General features: G+C 35.4%; 1 protein-coding gene and 1 pseudogene across 5 annotated transcripts in view; one reads left to right on the forward strand and one right to left on the reverse strand.

Moving 5' to 3' along the window:
- The window catches only part of Exoc6b (exocyst complex component 6B), a 556,197-nt gene that overhangs the window by 453,887 nt on the left and 79,191 nt on the right, over nt 1-23,119 (reverse strand). For 4 of the 5 annotated variants that reach the window (XM_074049961.1, XM_074049962.1, XM_074049964.1 and 1 more), the window contains exons 3-6: nt 21,273-21,320; nt 19,616-19,706; nt 19,465-19,510; nt 132-336 (exon numbers count right to left, since the gene is read on the reverse strand). The exons of the other annotated variant lie outside the window; for it this stretch is intronic. In XM_074049961.1, coding sequence (XP_073906062.1) covers nt 132-336; nt 19,465-19,510; nt 19,616-19,706; nt 21,273-21,320 — 390 coding nt within the window. The remainder of the gene's footprint in view (nt 1-131; nt 337-19,464; nt 19,511-19,615; nt 19,707-21,272; nt 21,321-23,119) is intronic. 5 annotated transcript variants of the gene reach the window in all.
- LOC141415135 (U2 spliceosomal RNA) lies at nt 3,381-3,556 on the forward strand (annotated as a pseudogene).

The raw sequence follows: 23,119 nt of genomic DNA on the forward strand, positions 1-23,119 counted from the left end.
TGATGTGTTCCTATAAAGATGAAGGACTTCCCTAAAGCAATAAGAAACAATTAAGTCACTTGACAAGAAGTCTGCATTTAAATGAATACTTGCAAAGCCACTGGCCAACCTATCATAAACCCAAGACCTACTTGCTTCATGGCAGTCTCTCCAATTTTGTCCGAATGCTTGCGGATGCTCTCCAGAAAGTCTTTGAGATCAGACATAGAAACATCCTTTATTTCTTCTCGAAGCTTGGGGATGTTGTCCAGCATCACCTTGCAGAATCGATAGTGGCTTACTTGAGGCAGATAGGTATGTTCAAGATGTTCCAGAGTTTTCAGTGCTGGATAATGCCTACAAAACAAATTGGTTACCTTTAGCTAAACTCAGTCTTTCTTAGGGCCACAAATATATGCCACAGGAAAAAAATTCTAGCCTCAATTAGTTTTCACTGTACATTAAGACATATTTAGTATTGCTTTTTCATAAAATAATGAATGAAAAATCTCAAATTATTAAAAAGTAATACATGCTTTAAAAGACTAGTAAAATATAATCAAAAGATTTCATACTAAGAATGCTTAAAACTTAGAATACTATCTACCAATGAAATTAACTACCTTAAAAAAAAAAAAAAAAAAAGAATGTCTCAATGTCCAGAAAAAATCATCCTATAAACTGAAGTACCCAAAACTAGACTTCAACAACTGTGGCAGAGGGAAGAGTCTGGAAAATTGTCTTTAAAAGGGGTGTGTGGTGGTGGGGAACAAATTAAAATTGGGCAAAGCTATCCAAAACAACTGTTTCAGGACTCTGGAAACTGACCAAAGGAAAATAACAAAGAAGAAATGTTTATTCATGAAAACTGCTCAACAGTGGGACTATGTAGTATTCTTGCCTACAGCTACTTCCATCACTGCCCCTAGTCGGTGGTCATGGCTAGTCATGAAAATCACCAGTTTCAAAGACATTGGGAAGGACATAATTTGGAGCAGAGAAAAAGGAAGGAAGGGAAAGAGCAAGGGGGCAGGAAACAGGAGGGAGGGAACAAAGGGAGAGAAGGAAGGAGGAGGGAAGGAAGGCAGGAAGGAAGGCCCTATCAAGTGGCATTGTTAGTAAAAGTAGCAAACTCAGTAAAAATAAATAAATAAAAATAAAAATAGCTCTCCACACATCCTTGACTCACTAAAAGACTATGCATACATGTAATGGCCAACAAAAAGGGCCTAAGCACTCTACACAACCTTAACTGACTGTAAGGCCACAGGCATACACAGATGATACTTAAGAAGGTCTGGGAGAAAGGAAAACTTTTTCTTGGTGGCACACACCAAATAATCCCAGACTTCGAAACTACCAGAATTCTTAATGCACAACCTAAGCCCCCTACAAATCCACTGGCAAAAAAGGGGAAACCTTATTGACTCAAGATTGTTTGAGCATAATGTCTGACCAATCAATAGTTAATGACTATCCTTTAAAAATGAAAATTTAGGAAAAATGTGTTCCTGGATAACAAAAACAGAGAATTCCTTGCTAACAGACCTGTCTTACCAAAAACACTAAAGGAAGCCTGAAAGGAAATGGTACCAAACAGAGACTTGAATTAACAGGGAAAAAAATGAGGAGCGTAGGAAATATATATCCTAAATATAAGAGATAAAATTAAAATTTTTCTCTCTCCTTAATTTCTTTGAAAAATGAGATTTTTAAAGCAATTGTCACAATACTGTACTGATGGGTTTTTTAAAAATATGGATATATATGACAATAGTAACAAAAAAGAAGAAGGAAGTTTTGTTTAAACAAAACTACTACTATAAAACCAAATTTGTATCAGCAATGACCTAAAGTAAACTGTGATAAGTGAAGATGCATTGTACAACCCTATAATAACCTCTAAGAAAGTAACTCAAAAAATATACCATAAAAAATCAAGGAAAGAATTAAAAGAGTAAACTACAAAATATTTTTAATTCAAAGGAAGACAGTAAAGGAGGAACAAGAAACACAATACATGGAAAACTAGAGAAAACAAGAGCAAAATCCACCCATACCAATAGTGACACTAAGTGAATAGACTACATACGCTAATTAAAGGTAAACATTCTTAGTCAAGATTTTAAAAAGCATAATCCAATGATATTCTGTTTACAAGATACACACTTTAGATTCAAAGGTACAAACAGGTTCAAAGTAAAAGATAGAAAAAGTAGTTATAAAATAACTAAAATGGCTGTTTAATATGAGATATAAAAATTTTAAAGCCAAGCACAAGTGGCTCACACCTATAATCCTAACTACTCAGAAGGCAGAGATCAGGAGGGTCGTGGTTCAAAGCCAGTCTATCTTGAAAACACCCAACACAAAAAGGGCTGGTGAAGTGGCTGGTAAAGTGCTTGCCTAGCAAGAGTGAGGCCAAGTTCAAATCCCAGTACTGCAAAAAAAAAACAAAAGAATAAAGAGGAAATAACAAATTCATAAACATATGTAATGTATATGTGAAAGATCAATAAACTTATGTTCTTTAAAAAAAAATAAGAAAACACTGGGGCTAGGAATGTAGCTCAGTGGTATAGCACCTGCTGAGGAAGCACAAAGTCCTGGGTTCATTCTTCAGCACAAAAGAAAAAAAAAAAAAAGGGAAGGGAAGGAGGGAGGGAAAAGGGAGGGATAGAAAATGCACATAAAAAAATAAGGCCAACATATGAAAAAAAAAGAAAAAGTTTACTTCATTATGTGAAAAAATGTAAATTAAAAAAAAAGAAACTTTGGGGGGGGTGGGGCCAGGGGGGAAAAATGACCCAAACAACGTTTGCACATATGATAAAAAATAATAAAGTAGAGACAAAAAAAATTTTTATGACTCAAACTGCCAAAGATTTCTTAAAAAATAAGATGAGCTGAAGACAGGGCTCAAGTGGTAGAGTGCCTGCCTCACAAACACTGAGTTCAAACCCCAGTATTGCCAAAAGAAAGAGAAAAGATAACATGTATTACTATCAATAGTTTCAATAAACAGGAATTGCAAACAAGTTTCTAATGAAAAATTTTAGCAAAAGCAACTATTCTAAATAATTTGCATTTCTAAAAAAAGATGTACAAAAATATATATAAGCTTCTTGAATTATATTTATTTTTATTGGCACATAAAACAAACTAACCTGGACGCCTAATAACAAGGACTGGCTAAACACATTATGATGTATCCATGTATAAAAGACTAATGAGCTGGGCATGGTAGTTCACACTTACAATCCCAGCCCTCAAAAAATTAAGACAAGAGGATTGAGAAGGCTACATAACAAGACCCTGTCTCAAAAAACAAATGAAAAACTAATGAAATAGCAAAATGTCTATAATATTTGTTGAATGAAAATAATTTTTAAAATAGGCCTATCACTTCTCAACCTTTTGTCTCAGATCAAGGATAGTATCTGCTCTTACTGGTTTCACATCTGACACATTCTTAACGTAAGGACAATGCATCAAATAGATTCTTGGAGTAGAGAAATGGAATCCTCCATCTACTCCACCCATCAACCCAGTTATCTCCAGGAATGGTGCACCAATTAAAAACAAAATCTTTCAAGTATCATCATAACATTTAACATTTTTAAATTATAAATATATGTATATGTGCATAAATTATGAATATGTATATGATTATCACTGAATACATATATACACTATACACACACAAAAACACAGATGAAATGACTAGAAAAATACATACAAAAGTGTTAAACATGATTTTTTTTCTTTAGCTATTATGAGTGATAATTTTCTTTTTCATGCTTTTAATACTCTCATTTCCACATTTCCCATGATATATCCAGTATAGGAAAAACTCAGTACCGTCCCTGTAAATAAGACAGACTAATAGTCTATTGTGGACTTAAAGAATAATTTTCACAGCAGATACTTAAGGTCTTCTTGCTCCAATACACTTAGTACAACAAACACTGCAGCCTAGAGACCGGTTTGTCATTTCTTTTTATGTCTTCCCTTGTGTGTTCCAAAAATCAAAACCTAAGTCCAAATAAATGGAGAGAAGAATGGTTTATTCCTGAATTTAGAAATAAAAGGAAGAATATAGTTAAATCTAAAATAGATGTTTTTATTAAAATTTTACAGACTCAAAAACAGTATACTTCACATGGTTTAGTGTAAACAGAATGGTGTTTATACTACAATTAGGTATGAAGAGCTATGTGTAATAAAATTCAATTCCTCTGGAGAGAAACTTTAGAATGGATAGAAAGACAGAAATTAAACCAAAAAGATAAACACGTTTTGGGGTTTAGTTATATTTTGGAAGTGTTTATAGAATGAGAAAAATTTAACAATGTTGCCTGCAGACACAGGCACATGCACTGATGAGACACATGGCCTATGCTGAAAACATCTGGTCTGTCAAATAGATCCACATTTTTCAAGGTTAATTAGTATAAAACCCAGTGATTCCTGGCAACAAAGAGTATCACCTTATTTCCCCCATTATCCTTTCTCCCCTGACACATTCATTTTCCAACTATAACAGATCAATAACATTATTCAAAGTTCTAGTGTACTGTGCTATCAATACTTTGCCATCAGTGACAATGACACATCTTCCTAACAGGTACCAAAAGAGAAAAAAAATCTATTCCCAGTAGCCATGGAAATCCCAAACTAGATTTTGACATTACTTTTGGCAACCTCTAAACGTTACTGAAACTGAATCAAAAGCTCAAGTTTCATTTGCATGTATGCTTACTCTCCCTGCTCCATTCTCCCCCTCTGTCAGGCCCCTAAGAAAGTTGTAAGCAGAAATAAAGTCAATGAACTATAAAGCAGGGAATAAAAAGAGAGAAGGCAGAAAAAGATGTCTACATAATACTATACACTGGATAACTACAGCTCTAATAACCTAGATGTGGCTGAATGCTATCATAAGAAGAGGAATTTCCAGGCAAATAAAATTATAGTACTTTCTTGTCATGGCATGGGACTCTTTCACAATGATGATTACTTGAATTCTAGTAAGAAGTCCTTGAAAGCAAATCTCAACTGTCTACACATATTTTTTTAGTTCAGAGTATGATAAAAGTATGAAATATAAGCGTTTACCGTAAGAAAATATTACTTCATTTCCTAATCAAAGAGCATCATTAACAAATACTTAATTCCTCCTATGTGCCAGAGATAAAGATGGTCAGATATCTTTCTTTAGGGCACATAAGACCAAGTAAAACAATTAGTATTTACAGCTTTAAAAAAAACAAAGAAAGTAGTAGGCTTTCAGTCACGAAGGCATACCAAGAAACAGGTATTACTTTCCGCTTTATACACAAGTAGAAAACTGGTTAAAATACATAAAACAACTGTTTTTAGACAACAGAGAAGTGGAGGGGAGAGAGAAAGGAGGAGAGGAGGAAGGAGAAAGGAAAGAGAGAAGAAAACAATATAAGTATAATAATCACTTGCATTATCTACCTGAAGATGATTTCTACATCATGGACACAGTAAGGGAAAACAGAACTCAGTAGATTTGCTGGTGTAAAAAGTCAGACAGCAGTTTAGGAAGGTTACGTCAGCTTGAAGGGAACAATGAAAAAAAGCTGCAAAAATCTTCAAAGAGGTTCCCTTTAGTCTTTGCAGAGAACTAGACCAGGTATGGGAAAGTGAATTTTCACATAGAAAAAAAAGAAGGAAAAAGAAAGCGAGACACTGACATGGATATGTAAGATTAACAATTTATGCAGCTCAGACAAGGTAGAAAAACAACCTAACTCTGCACAACCAAAATAAAGAGTTCTTGAAGACTGCTGAGTTATTGAGAGTGAATAGAGGGATCAAGTCTCATTTAGTAAAATATTTTATTTAGCAAAGCCCCTAGAATGAAGGTGGACCTAGCAGAGCTTAGGTATGGGGGGTCTCAAAGTTTCATGCTCATCTGCAAACAACTATATGCCAAACTAAAGCCCAACACTAACAAAAACAAAGTCCTCAAACTTCAGACACTCATCAGCATAAAATCATAATATCCATTATCCACTCAAAAATCACTAGACATAGAAACAAACAAACAAAAAAACCTGACCTATAGGAAAAACAAAATCAGTTTGCAGAAGGAGATTCAAAAAACAGAAGTGTCATATGCTGCTGTTGGGAAGATAAAAAGATGCCACTGCTGGGAAAAACAATCTGGTAGTACTGCAAAAGAGTGAAACAAAAAATTACCTTATAATCCAGCAATTCCACTCCTAGGTACATTCTCAAGAGAAGTAAAAGCAATATGCCCACATAAAAACTTTTAAATGAGTATTTGTAGCCAAAAAGTGAAAAAAACCCAAATGTTCATCAACTAATGAACAGACAAAATTCACTTTAACCATACAATGGAAGAGTATTCAGACATTAAAAAAAAAAAAAAAAAAGAGTGAAATACTGACACATGCCACAACATGGTAGAATTTTGAAAACTATGCTAAGAGGAAGAAGTCAGACAAAAAAGGTGACATACTGTATTACTTTATTTATATAAGATGTTCAGATCAGGCAGGTCTAGAGATAGAAAGTAGATTAGTGGTTGCCTAGACTGAGGGAAAGAGGAATGGGTGTGTACAAGGTTTCTTCTGGGGGTGACTAAAATGTTCTAGAATTGGTAGTAGTAATGGTGGCATAACCTTGTGAGTGTTCTTAAAAAAAAAAAAAAACACTGCCCCCCAGATGGAGGCTAGAGGTAGGAAGCAGAAAGCGACCCTCCTATAGTGAAATCTTGGAGAGACGCTGGAGACACACTTTGCAGGCATAATCACCGAGAAAAGGCATAACTTTGACTCCTCCACATCTCCAGCCGGCACAGAGAATCTCCACTTCACGTTAAACGGAGAACCGAGGAGGCCCCCGGGGCCGCCAGTGGCCGGCGCCCATACGGCCTGGGAAGACGCGGACCAGGTGAGCTTCGCGGTACCGCGGTTCCCCCACAGACAAGCCTGGGCCAGAGCAGCATAGCCCCCTGGACAGACTGACCTCCACCCGGGAAAAAAAGAGAAACTGAGTACTAAGCAATAAGAACAGTTAAGACACGCTGGAAAGAGGGTGGGGCGCCCTGAGCGCTGAAGATTGGGGGAAGGGACTCCTTCCCGGGACTGTAAATAAACGAGCCGGGCGGGCTGGAGAGGCTCTGGCGGGAGCGGGGCGCGCCAGCAACCAGGAGCGGGGACGCTTGTGAGAGGAGGGAAGACCCACTTCCCACGTGAACTGTAAATAAACACGCAGGCCTGACAACGCGGGGCAGTGTCGCCTTTCCCAGTGCTTGGAAAGGGAAAAGCCTGTAGCAGAGGCCCCCCTCCCCCGCACAGGAGAACTCTGAGCAAACAAAGCCTGTGGGACCAGGTGAGTGCTAAGCTCACCACAGAGATCTGCATAAATAACGCCAGCTACAGGCTGAGAGCAGCAGGCAGGCAAGCCACAGTTGCAGATACCACTCTCAGAACTGCCTCCAGACGCTTTTTTTTTCTTTTTCTCCCTACCTTTGATGAGAGAACAACCGAATTACACCTGCAAGCCGAAAAACTTACTGAAACTGTATTGCATTTGAACTGGGGACACTTGGTGGGGCTTTTTTTTTTTTTTTCTTTCTTCTGTGTGTGTGTGAGTGTAGTTTTGTTCTACTTTATGCATCCCCTTTGATGAGACAACTACAGAACAACATCTGAGGCACCAACTCCAGGACTGGAGATTGAGACGGACATCCAAATTATTAAGACTGAAATTGCATTGCATATAAACTTGGAAGTTTTTTGGTTTTTTGGTTTTTTTTGTTTTTTTTTAATTTTCTATTTTCCATTTTATTTTAATTCATTTTTATAAATAGATATTACTTTCATATGCTTATTTTTTATTTTTTTTATCTTTGATTTTCAATCCTCTCTCTGTCACTCTATTGTCTGTTCAGCTTACTGTCGATTAGTACACTAACACTCCCTGTTTATACCTTTGAAACTCTCTTGTCTGATACCTTGTTCTGCTTTCTCCCTCTTGTCTGTATATTTGTTTTCCCCTTTTCTTTAACTTCTTGCTTTCCATCTCAGCTCACTCTTCCATTCTCAATATTACCATTGTTATTATTACAAGCTAGAAAATACTTAATTACACACAGTACAGGGACAGTAACAACACCAAGGACAATGACAGGAAGACAGAAAAAACAAGGAAACCAGTTTCCCCACAGCAAAAAATTAGTACAGGAACCAGAGGGGAATGAAGAGAACAGAAACTCAGAGCCAGACTCCAACAAAATGAAGATAAACTATGCCAAAGGACCCAATGAAGCCCACAAGAATAATTTAAAAGAAGACATACTACAAGTACTCAATGAGAATTTTATAGAGATGATACTGGATAGGGTCAACCAAAATGTACAGGAGACACTCAAGAAATTCCAAGACAATAAAAATAGAGAATTTGAAAAAGCAAAAGAAGAAATAAAGGAAACCATTGAAGCACTGTATAAACACCAAAATGAAAGAGAGAACACAATGAATAAATGGATAAATGAACTCAGGACAAAAATAGACAACAATAAAGAAGAAAACAGCCAGGATATGGAAAACCTCAGAAAAAAGAACGAAACAGAACTGCAAAACAAAACGGAAGGCCAATCCAGCAGAATAGAACAAACAGAAGACAGAATCTCAGAACTTGAAGATGAAATGGTAATTAAAGGAAAAACTGAAGAACTACTAATTAAACAACTCAAGACCTGTGAAAAGAAAATGCAAGAACTCACCGACTCCATCAAAAGACCAAACTTGAGAATCATGGGCATCGAAGAAGGAGAAGAGGTGCAAGCGAAGGGAATGCGTAATATATTTAACAAAATAATAACGGAAAATTTCCCAAATCTAGAGAAAGATATTCCCATACAAATGCAAGAGGCCTCCAGGACACCAAACAGACCAGATCAAAATAGAACTACTCCACGACATATCATCATTAAAACAACAAGTTCAGAAACTAAGGAAAGAATATTGAAGGCTGCAAGAGAGAAAAAACAAGTAACATACAAAGGTAAACCCATCAAAATCACAGCAGACTTCTCAACAGAAACATTAAAAGCAAGAAGAGCGTGGGGTGAGATCTTCCGGGCACTGAATGAAAATAACTTCAACCCCAGGATACTCTACCCAGCAAAGCTATCATTCAAAAAAATGGAGCAATAAAAGTCTTCCATGATAAGCAGAAACTAAAACAATATGTGACCACAAAGCCACCATTACAAAAGATTCTGCAAGGGATCCTGCACACAGAAAGTGACACCCAACTTAACCATGAAAAGGCAGGCAGCACCAAATCACAGGATAAGAAAAAGCAAGACAGTAGAGAGTAACATCAAGTTAGGTACACACAATCAAACCTTCAAACAACTAAGATAACTAAATGGCAGGAATCACCACATACCTATCAGTACTAACGCTTAATGTTAATGGACTTAATTCACCCATCAAAAGACACCGTTTGACAAAATGGATTAAAAAAGAAGATCCAACAATTTGTTGCTTACAGGAGACTCATCTCACCGACAGAAATAAGCATATGCTTAGGATGAAAGGCTGGAAGAAGATTTACCAAGCCAATGGCCCCCGAAAACAAGCAGGAGTAGCAATACTTATCTCTGACAAAGTAGACTTCAAACCTACATTGATCAAACGAGATAAAGAAGGACATTCCATACTAATAAAAGGGGAAATAGACCAAAAGGAAATAATAATCATCAATCTGTACGCACCCAATGTCAACGCACCCAATTTCATCAAACATACCCTGAAAGACCTAAAAGCATATATAAACGCCAACACAGTGGTTGTGGGAGACTTTAACACTCCATTATCATCAATAGATAGGTCATCCAAACAAAAACTCAATAAAGAAATCCAAGATCTAAAATATGCAATAGATCAAGTGGACCTAGTAGATGTCTACAGAACATTTCATCCAACCTCTACACAATATACATTCTTCTCAGCAGCCCATGGAACCTTCTCCAAAATAGATCATATCCTAGGGCACAAAGCAAGCCTCAGCAAATATAAGAAAATAGAAATAATACCATGCATATTATCTGACCACAATGCAGTAAAAGTAGAACTCAACAACAAAAGCAAAGACAAAAAACATGCAAACAGCTGGAAACTAAATAACTCATTACTTAATGAAGAATGGATCATCGATGCAATAAAAGAGGAAATTAAAAAGTTCCTAGAAGTCAATGAAAATGAAAACACAACCTACCAGAACCTATGGGACACAGCTAAGGCAGTCTTGAGAGGAAAGTTTATAGCCATGAGTGCATATATTAAAAAGATTGAAAGATCCCAAATCAATGACCTAATGATACATCTCAAACTCCTAGAAAAACAAGAACAAGCAAATCCCAAAACAAATAGAAGGAGAGAAATAATAAAAATAAGAGCTGAAATCAATGAAATAGAAACCAAAAAAACCATACAAAGAATTAATGAAACAAAAAGTTGGTTCTTTGAAAAAATAAACAAGATCAATAGACCCCTGGCAAACCTGACTAAAATGAGGAGAGTAAAAACCCAAATTAGTAGAATCAGGAATGCAAAAGGGGAGATAACAACAAACACCATGGAAGTCCAGGAAATCATCAGAGACTACTTTGAGAACCTATATTCAAATAAATTTGAAAATCTAAAAGAAATGGACAGATTTCTAGATACATATGATCATCCAAAACTGAACCAAGAGGAAATTAATCACCTGAATAGACCTATAACACAAAATGAAATTGAAGCAGCAATCAAGAGTCTCCCCAAAAAGAAAAGTCCAGGACCTGATGGATTCTCTGCTGAATTCTATCAGACCTTTAAAGAAGAACTGATACCAACCCTCCTTAAACTGTTCCATGAAATAGAAAGGGAAGGAAAACTGCCAAACACATTTTATGAAGCCACTATTACACTTATCCCAAAACCAGGCAAAGACACCTCCAAAAAGGAGAACTATAGGCCAATCTCCTTAATGAACATTGATGCAAAAATCCTCAACAAAATAATGGCAAATCGAATTCAGCAACACATCAAAAAGATTATTCACCACGACCAGGTAGGCTTCATCCCAGGGATGCAGGGGTGGTTCAACATACGAAAATCAATAAACGTAATAAACCACATTAACAGAAGCAAAGACAAAAACCACTTGATCATCTCAATAGATGCAGAAAAAGCCTTTGATAAGATCCAACATCATTTCATGACAAAAGCTCTAAGAAAACTAGGAATAGAAGGAAAGTTCCTCAACATTATAAAAGCTATATATGACAAACCTACAGCCAGCATTATACTTAACGGAGAAAAATTAAAACCATTCCCTCTAAAATCAGGAACCAGACAAGGATGCCCACTATCTCCACTCCTATTCAACATAGTACTGGAATTCCTAGCCAGAGCAATTAGGCAAGAAGAAGGAATAAAAGGAATACAAATAGCTAAAGAAACTGTCAAAATATCCCTATTTGCAGACGACATGATCCTATACCTTAAAGACCCAAAAAACTCTACTCAGAAGCTTCTAGACATCATCAATAGCTATAGCAAGGTAGCAGGATATAAAATCAACATAGAAAAATCATTAGCATTTCTATACACTAACAATGAGCAAACGGAAAAAGAATGTATGAAAACAATTCCATTTACAATAGCCTCAAAAAAAATCAAATACCTAGGTGTAAACCTAACAAAAGATGTGAAAGACCTCTACAAGGAAAACTATACACTTCTGAAGAAAGAGATTGAGGAAGACTATAGAAAGTGGAGAAAGCTCCCATGCTCATGGATTGGTAGAATCAACATAGTAAAAATGTCTATACTCCCAAAAGTAATCTACATGTTTAATGAAATTCCCATCAAAATTCCAATGACATTCATCAAAGAGATTGAAAAATCTACTGTTAAATTTATATGGAAACACAAGAGGCCACGAATAGCCAAGGCAATACTCAGTCAAAAGAACAATGCAGGAGGTATCACAATACCTGACTTCAAACTATATTACAAAGCAATAATAATAAAAACAGCATGGTACTGGCACAAAAACAGACATGAAGACCAGTGGAACAGAATAGAGGATCCAGATATGAAGCCACACAACTATAAGCAACTTATCTTTGACAAAGGAGCTAAAAATATACGATGGAGAAATAGCAGCCTCTTCAACAAAAACTGCTGGGAAAACTGGTTAGCAGTCTGCAAAAAACTGAAACTAGATCCATGTATATCACCCTATACCAAGATTAACTCAAAATGGATCAAGGATCTTAATATCAGACCCCAAACTCTTAAGTTGATACAAGAAAGAGTAGGAAATACTCTGGAGTTAGTAGGTATAGGTAAGAACTTTCTCAATGAAACCCCAGCAGCACAGCAACTAAGAGATAGCATAGATAAATGGGACCTCATAAAACTAAAAAGCTTCTGTTCATCAAAAGAAATGGTCTCTAAGCTGAAGAGAACACCCACAGAGTGGGAGAAAATATTTGCCAACTATACATCAGACAAAGGACTGATAACCAGAATATACAGGGAACTTAAAAAACTAAATTCTCCCAAAACTAATGAACCAATAAAGAAATGGGCAGGTGAACTAAACAGAACTTTCTCAAAAGAAGAAATTCAAATGGCCAGAAAACACATGAAAAAATGCTCACCATCTCTAGCAATAAAGGAAATGCAAATTAAAACCACACTAAGATTCCACCTCACCCCTGTTAGAATAGCCATCATCAGCAACACCACCAACAACAGGTGTTGGCGAGGATGCGGGGAAAAAGGAACCCTCTTACACTGTTGGTGGGAATGTAGACTAGTACAACCACTCTGGAAAAAAATTTGGAGGCTACTTAAAAAGCTGGACATCGATCTACCATTTGATCCAGCAATACCACTCTTGGGGATATACCCAAAAGACTGTTACTCCAGAGGCACCTGCACATCCATGTTTATTGCGGCACTATTCACAATAGCCAAGTTATGGAAACAGCCAAGATGCCCCAGCGCTGACGAATGGATTAAGAAAATGTGGTATCTATACACAATGGAATTTTATGCAGCCATGAAGAAGAACGAAATGTTATCATTCGCTGGTAAATGGATGGAATTGGAGAACATCATTCTGAGTGAGGTTAGCCTGGCTCAAAAGACCAAAAATCGTATGTTCTCCCTCATATGTGGACATTAGATCAAGGGCAAACACAACAAGGGGATTGGACTATGAGCACATGATAAAAGCGAGAGCACACAAGGGAGGGGTGAGGATAGGTAAGACACCTAAAAAACTAGCTAGCATTTGTTGCCCTTAATGCAGAGAAACTAAAGCAGATACCTTAAAGCAACTGAGGCCAATAGGAAAAGGAGACCAGGAACTAGAGAAAAGGTTAGATTAAAAAGAATTAACCTAGAAGGTAACACACACGCACAGGAAATCAATGTGAGTCAATGCCCTGTATAGCTATCCTTATCTCAACCAGCAAAACCCCTTGTTCCTTCCTATTATTGCTTATACTCTCTCTACAACAAAATTAGAGATAAGGGCAAAATAGTTTCTGCTGGGTATTGAGGGGGGGAGCGGGAGGGGGTGAAGTGGGTGGTAAGGGAGGGGGTGGGGGCAGGGGGGAGAAATAAACCACGCCTTGTATGCACATATGAATAATAAAAGAAAAATGAAAAAAAAAAAAAAAAAAAACACTGAATTGTACACTTAAAAATGATAAAGGTTATTTTATGTGAATAACTCATTTTTTAAGTGAAGGTGAAATAAAGGCTTTTGCAGAAATACTGTATTTCTGAGAGAATTCACAGCCAGTAGACAGATCCAAAAAGAAATGGTAAAGGACATTCTTCAAGTAGAAAAGATAAATAATACAGGATGAAAACTTGGTCCTACATAAAGAAATAAAATATACCCGAAATGGTTAAATAGATGAATAAATACAAAAGACTCTTTATCTTTTAAATTTCTTTAAACGGTAAAAAACAGTTTGCAGAAAAAATGAAAATGTATTATGGGCACTATACCAATATTTTGAAATAAGAAGATCTATGACAACAATAACACAAAGGAGGGGAACATAAAATGGAAGATTTTTAAAAATTTTTTAATTGGCACATAATAATTACACATAATTATGGGATAAGTACAATTCAATGCATATATATATAATATGTAATGATAAAATCACAGTAATTACCATTTCCATTTAAATGGAAGAATATTGTTAGAAAAATCTTGCATCATATGTGATTTGCATAATGTTATTTAAAGGTCCACTGTAAGTTAAAGATACAGAAATAGAAGTAATCATTAAAATATACAAAAAGAGCAGAGAAAATGGAATCCTAAAATATAGTCAATTAAGAAGAAGACAGGAACCTGCACATCCATGTTTATTGCGGCACTATTCACAATAGCCAAGTTATGGAAACAGCCAAGATGCCCCACCACTGACGAAAGGATTGAGAAAATGTGGTATCTATACACAATGGAATTTTATGCAGCCATGAAGAAGAACGAAATGTTATCATTCGCTGGTAAATGGATGGAATTGGAGAACATCATTCTAAGTGAGGTTAGCCTGGCCCAAAAGACCAAAAATCATATGTTCTCCCTCATATGTGGACATTAGATCAAGGGCAAACACAACAAGGGGATTGGACTATGAGCACATGATAAAAGCCAGAGCGCACAAGGAAGGGGTGAGGATAGGTAAGACACCTAAAAAACTAGCTAGCATTTGTTGCCCTTAATGCAGAGAAACCAAACAGATACCTTGGAAGCAACTGAGGCCAATAGGAAAAGGGGAACAGGTACTAGATAAAAGGTTAGATCAAAAAGAATTAACCTAGAAGGTAACACACACGCACAGGAAATCAATGTGAGTCAATGCCCTGTATAGCTATCCTTATCTCAACCAGCAAAAACCCTTGTTCCTTCCTATTATTGCTTATACTCTCTCTACAACAAAATTAGAAATAAGGGCAAAATAGTTTCTGCTGGGTATTGGGGGGGGAGAGGGAGGGGGTAGAGTGGGTGGTAAGGGAGGGGGTGGGGGCAGGGGGGAGATATGAACCAAGCCTTGTATGCACATATGAATAATAAAAGAAAAATGAAAAAAAAAAAAAAGAAGACAGGAATAGAGAAGAAGAACAAAGAACAGATAGGACATATGGAAAATAGGTTTAAACCCATATGCTGAAAACTGCATTAAATGTAAAAGACCTAAATAGTTTAATTTTAAAAAGAGATTGTCACATAGGACCTTTAAAAAAAAAAAAAGCAAGATCAAGCCAAGTATGGTAGTAAATGCCTATAATCTCAGCATTCTGAAGGCTAAAGCAGGAAGGTCTTGAGTTCAGGGCCACCCTAGGCTATATAGGGAGACTGTTTCTCCAAAAGGAAAAATAAGATCATTCTATAAAATAATAGGCCTATAATCTTAAAAAGTGGTAAGATCATAAAAGTCAAGGAAAGACTGAAGATGGTTCCAGCCTCCAGGAGACTAAAAATAAAAAAAAAAAAAAAAGGACAATAAAATACAGCATATAATTTGAACAGAATACTTTGGCTATAAAAACATGATTGAGACAACTGGCAAATATTGAACTGGAAATGAATATTAGATGCTAGTAATATACCAATGTTAATTTCTTTGTTGCATTGTGGTTGAATAGGAGACTGTCTCCCTTTGTAGGAAATCAGACTAAAGTATTTAGAAATGATAATGGATCATGTTGGCATCTCACTTTCAAATCATTCAGAAAAAAGAAACATTTATATTGAACTGAGGAATGTTTAAAACTTTCAAAGCTTACAAAATAAATTAGATTATATCAAAATTTGAAACTGTTAAACAACAAAAAATAGTAACTGTACAAAGTTAACATGTATACATTAGAAGACAGTATTTTTACCATACAACAGAAGATATCGAAAATACATAATGGATTCTATGAATGAAAAAGAAAACAACAAACTAGAAAATGTGCAATGTATATGATAGAAATGTCATGTGATAAGCATTGTGTATGTTCATGGACAAAAAGAAAGAAAAATCTCAATGTTAAAAAACCACTCTCATTAGTAATCTAATCAAAGAAATAAAAAAATCATATGACTGATTACAATCATCAGACTGGAAAAAAAACAAAACGTCTAACAAGGAGGTGATATAACAGGACCTCCCATAAAATGGTGGTGGTAAGGTAAATGGGTAAATCAGTTTGGAGAACAATTACTAGCAAGATCAAAGACTGCATACCCTTTCTTTAATCCAGCTGATCACTTTCTAGATATAAACCCTAGCTGAACAGAATTGTCATTGCTAGGAGCTTGATAGAAAATGCAGAATCTCAGAAACAACTCAAGACCTACTCAATCAGAATCTACATTTAGCAAATCTCCATGTGATCCATACACACAGCAACATTTGAAGAGCACCACTCTTGAGAAACTTTGAATGTGAGTCCAAAGATACATGAACACTTATTGTGTCACTGTCTGCCATAGCAAACAACAGAAAGCAAACCAAATTACCCTCAGAGTATCAGTCAATATATTTATCCTAAAATAACAACCCCCAAAACTCTTAAAACAGGGTTTAAAACTTACTCACATTATACATTCTTAAGAAACAAGTTAGCAGGAAAGCTCTGTTTGTTGAAGGTACTCAAGAACTCAACCATGATTTTGAAAGTTGCCATTTGTACTTACCAAGGGAACATAAAATAACTCTGGAGAAACCTGCACTGGAAATTAAATGCTAAACTCAAAAGTAACACATCACTTCTGTTCACATTTTATCAGCCAGAAATAGTCACATAGTCCAACCTATACAAAGGAAGCCCAGGAAATATAATTCTCTTTATGGCAAAAGAAGGTTGAGCTAAAACTTATGATGAATAGCACTTATGACAACCACTGGAATTAGGAGGAAATGTGGATTATTCAAACAGTGGAGTGACTAAAATTAACATACTAGGTCTATACACATTATAACGCTCCCCCCATAAGGACAGACATTTTTGTCTATTTTGCTCATAGCTGTATCCCCAGCCCTAAGAGTAATGCCTAGCACATAGCAGATAATTCATTTTTGTTTAGTGAATGAACATCTCAAAATAGCAAAGACTGAGAATCATCTATATAAATGTTTTTTTAACACAAAGTGAAACAATATATGATCTATAGATTTTTTTAAAGAACTAGGATACACCAAATTTATGATACTTATTTCCTCAGAAGAGCAGGAAAAGAAATAAGACCAAGAAAGGGGACACAAATTGTATTTGTCTTTTTTAAAAATATGTATCTCTGTCTACATACATTTATATTTACGTTATATATATGTATACCATATGAATCAAAACTGAAAAATTGTTAATATTTCTTAATTAAGAGAAGTTGGTGCATAAGTCTTTTTTATTCTCTTCAGTTTTAGAGCTCTACTTAAAGGTATTAGGGAAATACTACTACTTTCATATCTCACAGAACAGAACTTATGGTGTTCTACCTACACTTATGTGAGCATACCCACATGGGAAAAGGAAGAAATCTGGAAGATAATTTGAAGAAACAAAAAAACTTTGATGCTTCATGCTTTAGCTTCAAAATTCTTGAGAAATTTAGAATTTTTATCCATAATATTCTTAGTCTTTTTTCAATATTAACTACATTTTAACTGCATATTTTGTTCCTCAAAACCTATATAAAATTAACATGCAAGAAAAATATACTCTGTTTACTCTACTGATTCACATACCTACCTCATATTGCAGGATGCCCCCAGGGCAGAAAGAGTGGGAACACTTACTCTACTTTGGGAGTAAAAGCCAAAAAAAAAATCACTCAGTTTCCCCTGTAATAGAACTGGAGAAAATACTACACAAGAGAATGATCCTCAGAATTTAACCTTGACCTTACCCTTTGTGGTAATTAATTTTATGTGACAACTTGGCTAGGCTATGATAACCAGACATCTGGCTAAATGTTTCTGTGAAGATATTTTTGAACAAAACTAACACTTATAATATCAGTAGAGTGTGAATAAAGAAGATTATCCCTTGTAAAGAGGATAATTCTTCTCCAATCACAGCTGAAGACCTTAGTTTTTTGTTTGTTTTTTCAAAAAGGCTGACTTCAACATAGGAAGAGAATTCTGCTAGGAGACTGCTTCTGGATTAAAGTTATAACACTAACTCTTTCCTGGAATGCTAGCTTGCCAGGTTACACTGAAGATTTTAGACTTGGTGACCTCCATAATTCTGTGAGCCAATTCCTTAAAAACAACCAAAAAAATTCCCTAAACAGACAGATAAGTGCACGCACACACACACACACACACACACACACACACACACACACAAAATATCATCTTGGGTTTTTTTTTTTTAAGGGAATCCTGACTAATAAACTCTTACACCAGAGCCAGTGACTATTTTTTTCTATGACAATACTACAATAAATCGTATTTCCTCAAACAACCATCACTAAGACAATTATATGCTTTTCCCCTAAAAGACTGGGGTTTTTATTTGGTCCTTCCTATTATTGCTTATACTCTCTCTTCAACAAAATTAGAGGTAAGGGCAGAATAGTTTCTGCTAGGTAGCAAGGGGTAAGGGGGGATAAGGGAGGGGTGGGGGGTAAGGGAGGGGCAGGGGGAAGGGAGGAAAAATGACCCAAACATTGTATGCACATATGAATAAAATTAAAATTAAAAAAAAAAGACTGGGGTTTTTAAAGATCAAACTATGAGTAATATCTTTTATTAAACATAATACAGTAAGCCCACCTTATTTGCATTTATTGCATGCAGTTTTGACCAAGCACAGTCAAAGAAAATTTTTTTAAATCAGAATAAATTTCAAAAACAAAAATTTTAAACTCCCATGCACATATCATGCCACCCAGATGATGTAAAGAAGCTCTCAGTCAGTCCCACAATCATTGTGTGATCTGCTGAGTGTTTCCCTATCCTTCATTTTGTGAAAATATTCTTCCCAAAAAGCAAGGTCAAAGTTAACGTGCAAATAAGATAGAGGTTTTGGTGAGCAGTTTCAAAAAGCAATTTTTATGACAGTAATGTAGCCTTCAAGTAATAGGTGTTCAGACCTACTGTATATATAGTGTAGGTAAATTTGAGTTTTAGAGTGCTGAACTCTGTGCATCCTGAGCATTTGTGGTTTTTCCTTAACGGCAGCCTCCTTGGAACCATACACCAACAAATACCAAGGGTCTACTGTACAAGACTACTAATACATGCAAATAAATCTAGAATGAATCAGAAGATAACTAAAGGCTAAAGAAGGGTTACAGGCTTAATTGTTTTTGAAAAAGTAATGACAAACATGGGCCTAAAATAACTATTCTAAATAACAGAAATTTCAGATAATAAAAACTGTTCAATTAAAATCTTACCTTTTAGTTTTCATTTGGTCCCTCAGTTTGCTGTACATCTCTAGCACTTAAAAAAGAGAAAAGAGCAACAAGCATTATATAGAGAAAGTGAAAGACTAATTAAAACTAAAGGAAATGCATCAAGAATCCTACTCCATTTCTAGTTCCTCACCTGGAAGACACAGCATTAATTTATCAACAGTGGCAGAAATATTTCTCTGTTGTAGTCGACACTGCTTCAGCTCTTCCATTGCTATTACCAGCTTGGCAAGAGGGAAAAAAACTGAATTATGCCAATAGCTGTAAATAAAAAGCTTTCAGTCACATTTTTCCACACTGTGTTCAATTCATCAAAAAATCCCAGACAGTTTCATAGTAAAACCTGCCAAGTAGACTAAGGAACTGCCTTTACCAATCAGTAAAACATTCCTGCACAGTTTCCTACTTTCTTCCCAAGATACAGACTCTTCTAGGAAGGGCTAGGTAAAATAAAATCCTAAAATACAGGAGCTATCCAGGAGAAAAGAAAACATTTTGCATAGTTTCTCTAAATCCTATTCAGACTCTTCATGATTTATGGTTTCACCAGTCTTCTGTGAAGATCCTGTATTTCCATCATCAGCACTAGACTCCTAGAGAAAAATAGTCCTTCCTATGCAGCTCAAATGAGCATGAAAATGATCTTCTACCAGGTCTCTAATTCAACAAAATAAACCACACACCAGAAGAGGTGGCTTTACTAGGAGATGCAGTTTTGTGAAGGTAATTTACTTTTCTTCCCATAGCTCCCATTTTAAAGGATTCTATCTGAAGTCATCTCACAATATAACTAGTAATAACTGTACTCTCTGAAGAATTTAAAATACGTGACATAAAAAAGCAAAATTTACATATTCTTGTTGCATTTATCCCACAACCAGAACATAAGAATGTTATCTCCTTAGATGTCATGCAAAAAAAAAAAAAAACAAAGAAAGAGAAAGAAGGTACATGATATGGAGAACAATAATTGACTATGAATCAGAAAACTTGGAGTTCAGTCCCAGTCTGTTAATTATCATATAAACTTCAGCAAATAACCTGTTTTAGTTTCCTCATCAATGAAATAATGATAATACCTATCTGACTTGCCATTGGTATGCCATGAGGTTCAAGTAAATAAATGGATATAAAATAAAATTGCAAATTATAAAGGTTTAAATGGTGAGTACATTAATCAATAGAATAAATGATTCATTTTTAAGTAAATATTTACTGAACACCTATTATGTCAGTCATTATTTAGGTAGCTGAAAGGGATACAGTACTGCAAAAAAAACAACAAAACTTCCTGACTGTATGGAGCTTAATTTCTAATGGAGAGAGACAGACAAAAAACAACTACAAAAGTAAAAACATATATCAAGAATATGATAGGTACAGTGGAGAAAAATAAAGTGGGAAAAGGTAAAAATCAGGCAGTAAATGAGGGTGAGACTACAATTTCCAATAAGGTGGTTAGAGAAGGTCATATTAAGAAGGTAACATTTGAGGAAGACTTGAAGTAGGTAAATACTGGAGAACAAGCATTCCAGGCAGACAGAACAGCATTGCCATATTTACTACTCAGTGATTTTAAAAACATAGCTAATGAAGGCTGTATCTTCTCTCATTATACTTTGTAGTGGCTGTGTTCGTTTAATTCAGATAAACATTACAAGAAGCTCAATAACATCCTAGCGCTTCCAACATAATTCTTATAGCCTTGCAAGCCACCAAGTAAAGAACAGTCATCAAAAGAGAATGGCACAAAACAGAAAAGATTTTTTCAAAAGGTAAACTGGTCTTACTTCCTTTCCCTCATGTTGTAGTTTTCTATTAGTATCCGTCACTTGATTCTGTGGAAAGAAGACAATTTAAACTCATAAAAAACAAACATTTAGACAGTAGTTGGATAAACATCAAAATTAAATATGATAAAACTGGAGTTAGGCAGCTAGATACTTTTGGTATTCTACCACATGTCCAATGGCATTCTCTTGAATTTAAACTATTTCAATTTTCTACTAGACATTCAATTAAGAAAAATTTAATTAGAGATATACTTAGTTTGGAACATTCCAAACTAATATACTACAATAACCAAAGTCACATTTTAACTCTGGAGAAAAGGGGGAAAAGAGAAATGTAAAACAGAAAAAGTAATCCACAAAGATCTAGCTCTCTATAATGTCTAGAAGGAACAAGAGACAAATTTTATCATAAACATTTCCTAGCTCCACCAATGTATTACTCAAAGGATAGGTATGAACTCAACTTTTTAACTCAAATCAAATTTTTACTCTTTGTTTATTATCCTAATTTTAGAAACTTATATCTTAATTCTTCTTGGATCTTTAATTCTTAGCAGTTCTCAACCTTTCCATATTACCATTAATCTCTTTTTCAGATAGTCAAAAATATGTCAAAAAGTCTTCAAAAGATCTAAAGCTCATAAGTTAAAGGAACAGGCACACACTTTTACTAGCATCTACTTTTGATATCTCCATTGCTTTAAAAAAAATTAAGTATATAGAATAGTAATTTCTTCATCATTCCAGATGTTATCAAAATATGACCAATATTAACTTCTAAACTTTTTTATAGAGGCTGTCTAGCCTTCAACTAATAACAGCTACTTCTTATACTTTTACTACATTCTCCAGCCTACTATTTCCTATGATATCCCTTAAAGCATCAAGAAATATTGGTTGATGTTATTAATACATGTGTGCACGTGCACACATGTGCATACATACAATATAACATGCACATAAATGCCCAAGAAAATGGTATCACAGTGTTTTCCAAAGTTATTTAACATAACTTGCTTTTATTCAAGATCGTCTCAAGGAACTAGTTTTTCAGAAAACATACTTTTTGAAAATGTTGCTCTAAGCTATATACTATACCCAGACTACATTTTCAGAGTAGATTACCACATGCACCCTGCTTTCAAGCACAAAATGAAATCCAACCTCCTCCAGAAAACCTTTATAAAGTATCAGAGAGGCAAGAAACACTCAAATTACCACTTTATTATTTGCTTAATAGCACCACATGTGAAACACTTTGTTGTTTTATTGGACTATGAGCTCAATATGAATTAAGAGTGTGGTATAGCCGCCCAAAATGCAGGTCTAAGACTTTAATAAAAGCATTATCAAAAACAGAGATCAGCAATCTGTTTCCATAAAGGGTCAGATAGTAAATATTTTAGACTTTGCAGGCCACACAGTTTCTGCTACAGCAAGCAGGAATGCAGTCATGAACAAAATGTAAATGAGTAGGTGTGGATATGTACCAATAAAACTTTATTTATAAAAGGCAGAAGGTAAGCTGGATTTGGCCTGCAAGACAGAGCTTAGGCTCTAATTCTAGCTGTGGCCTAGGATAAGTGAGGTGGTAAGATTACGGTAAAACCAAACTACGAGAATTACATTCAGATGCCATGTTTTACAAAGGCCACTAACAATCTAAAGCATGATTCAATGTGAATAGATCCAAAGGTGGACCAAACGAAAAACAAATGAAAGAATGTTTAGCCTGGGGAGGGGATGGATAGACACACACACACACACACACACACAGAAGACTCAGATGGAGACACTAGGTATTTACTATACCTAGCCGATACAATACACACCACACTTGAACA

This window comes from Castor canadensis, chromosome 12 (genome assembly GCF_047511655.1).
Source record: "Castor canadensis chromosome 12, mCasCan1.hap1v2, whole genome shotgun sequence".
Classification (NCBI taxonomy): domain Eukaryota; kingdom Metazoa; phylum Chordata; class Mammalia; order Rodentia; family Castoridae; genus Castor; species Castor canadensis.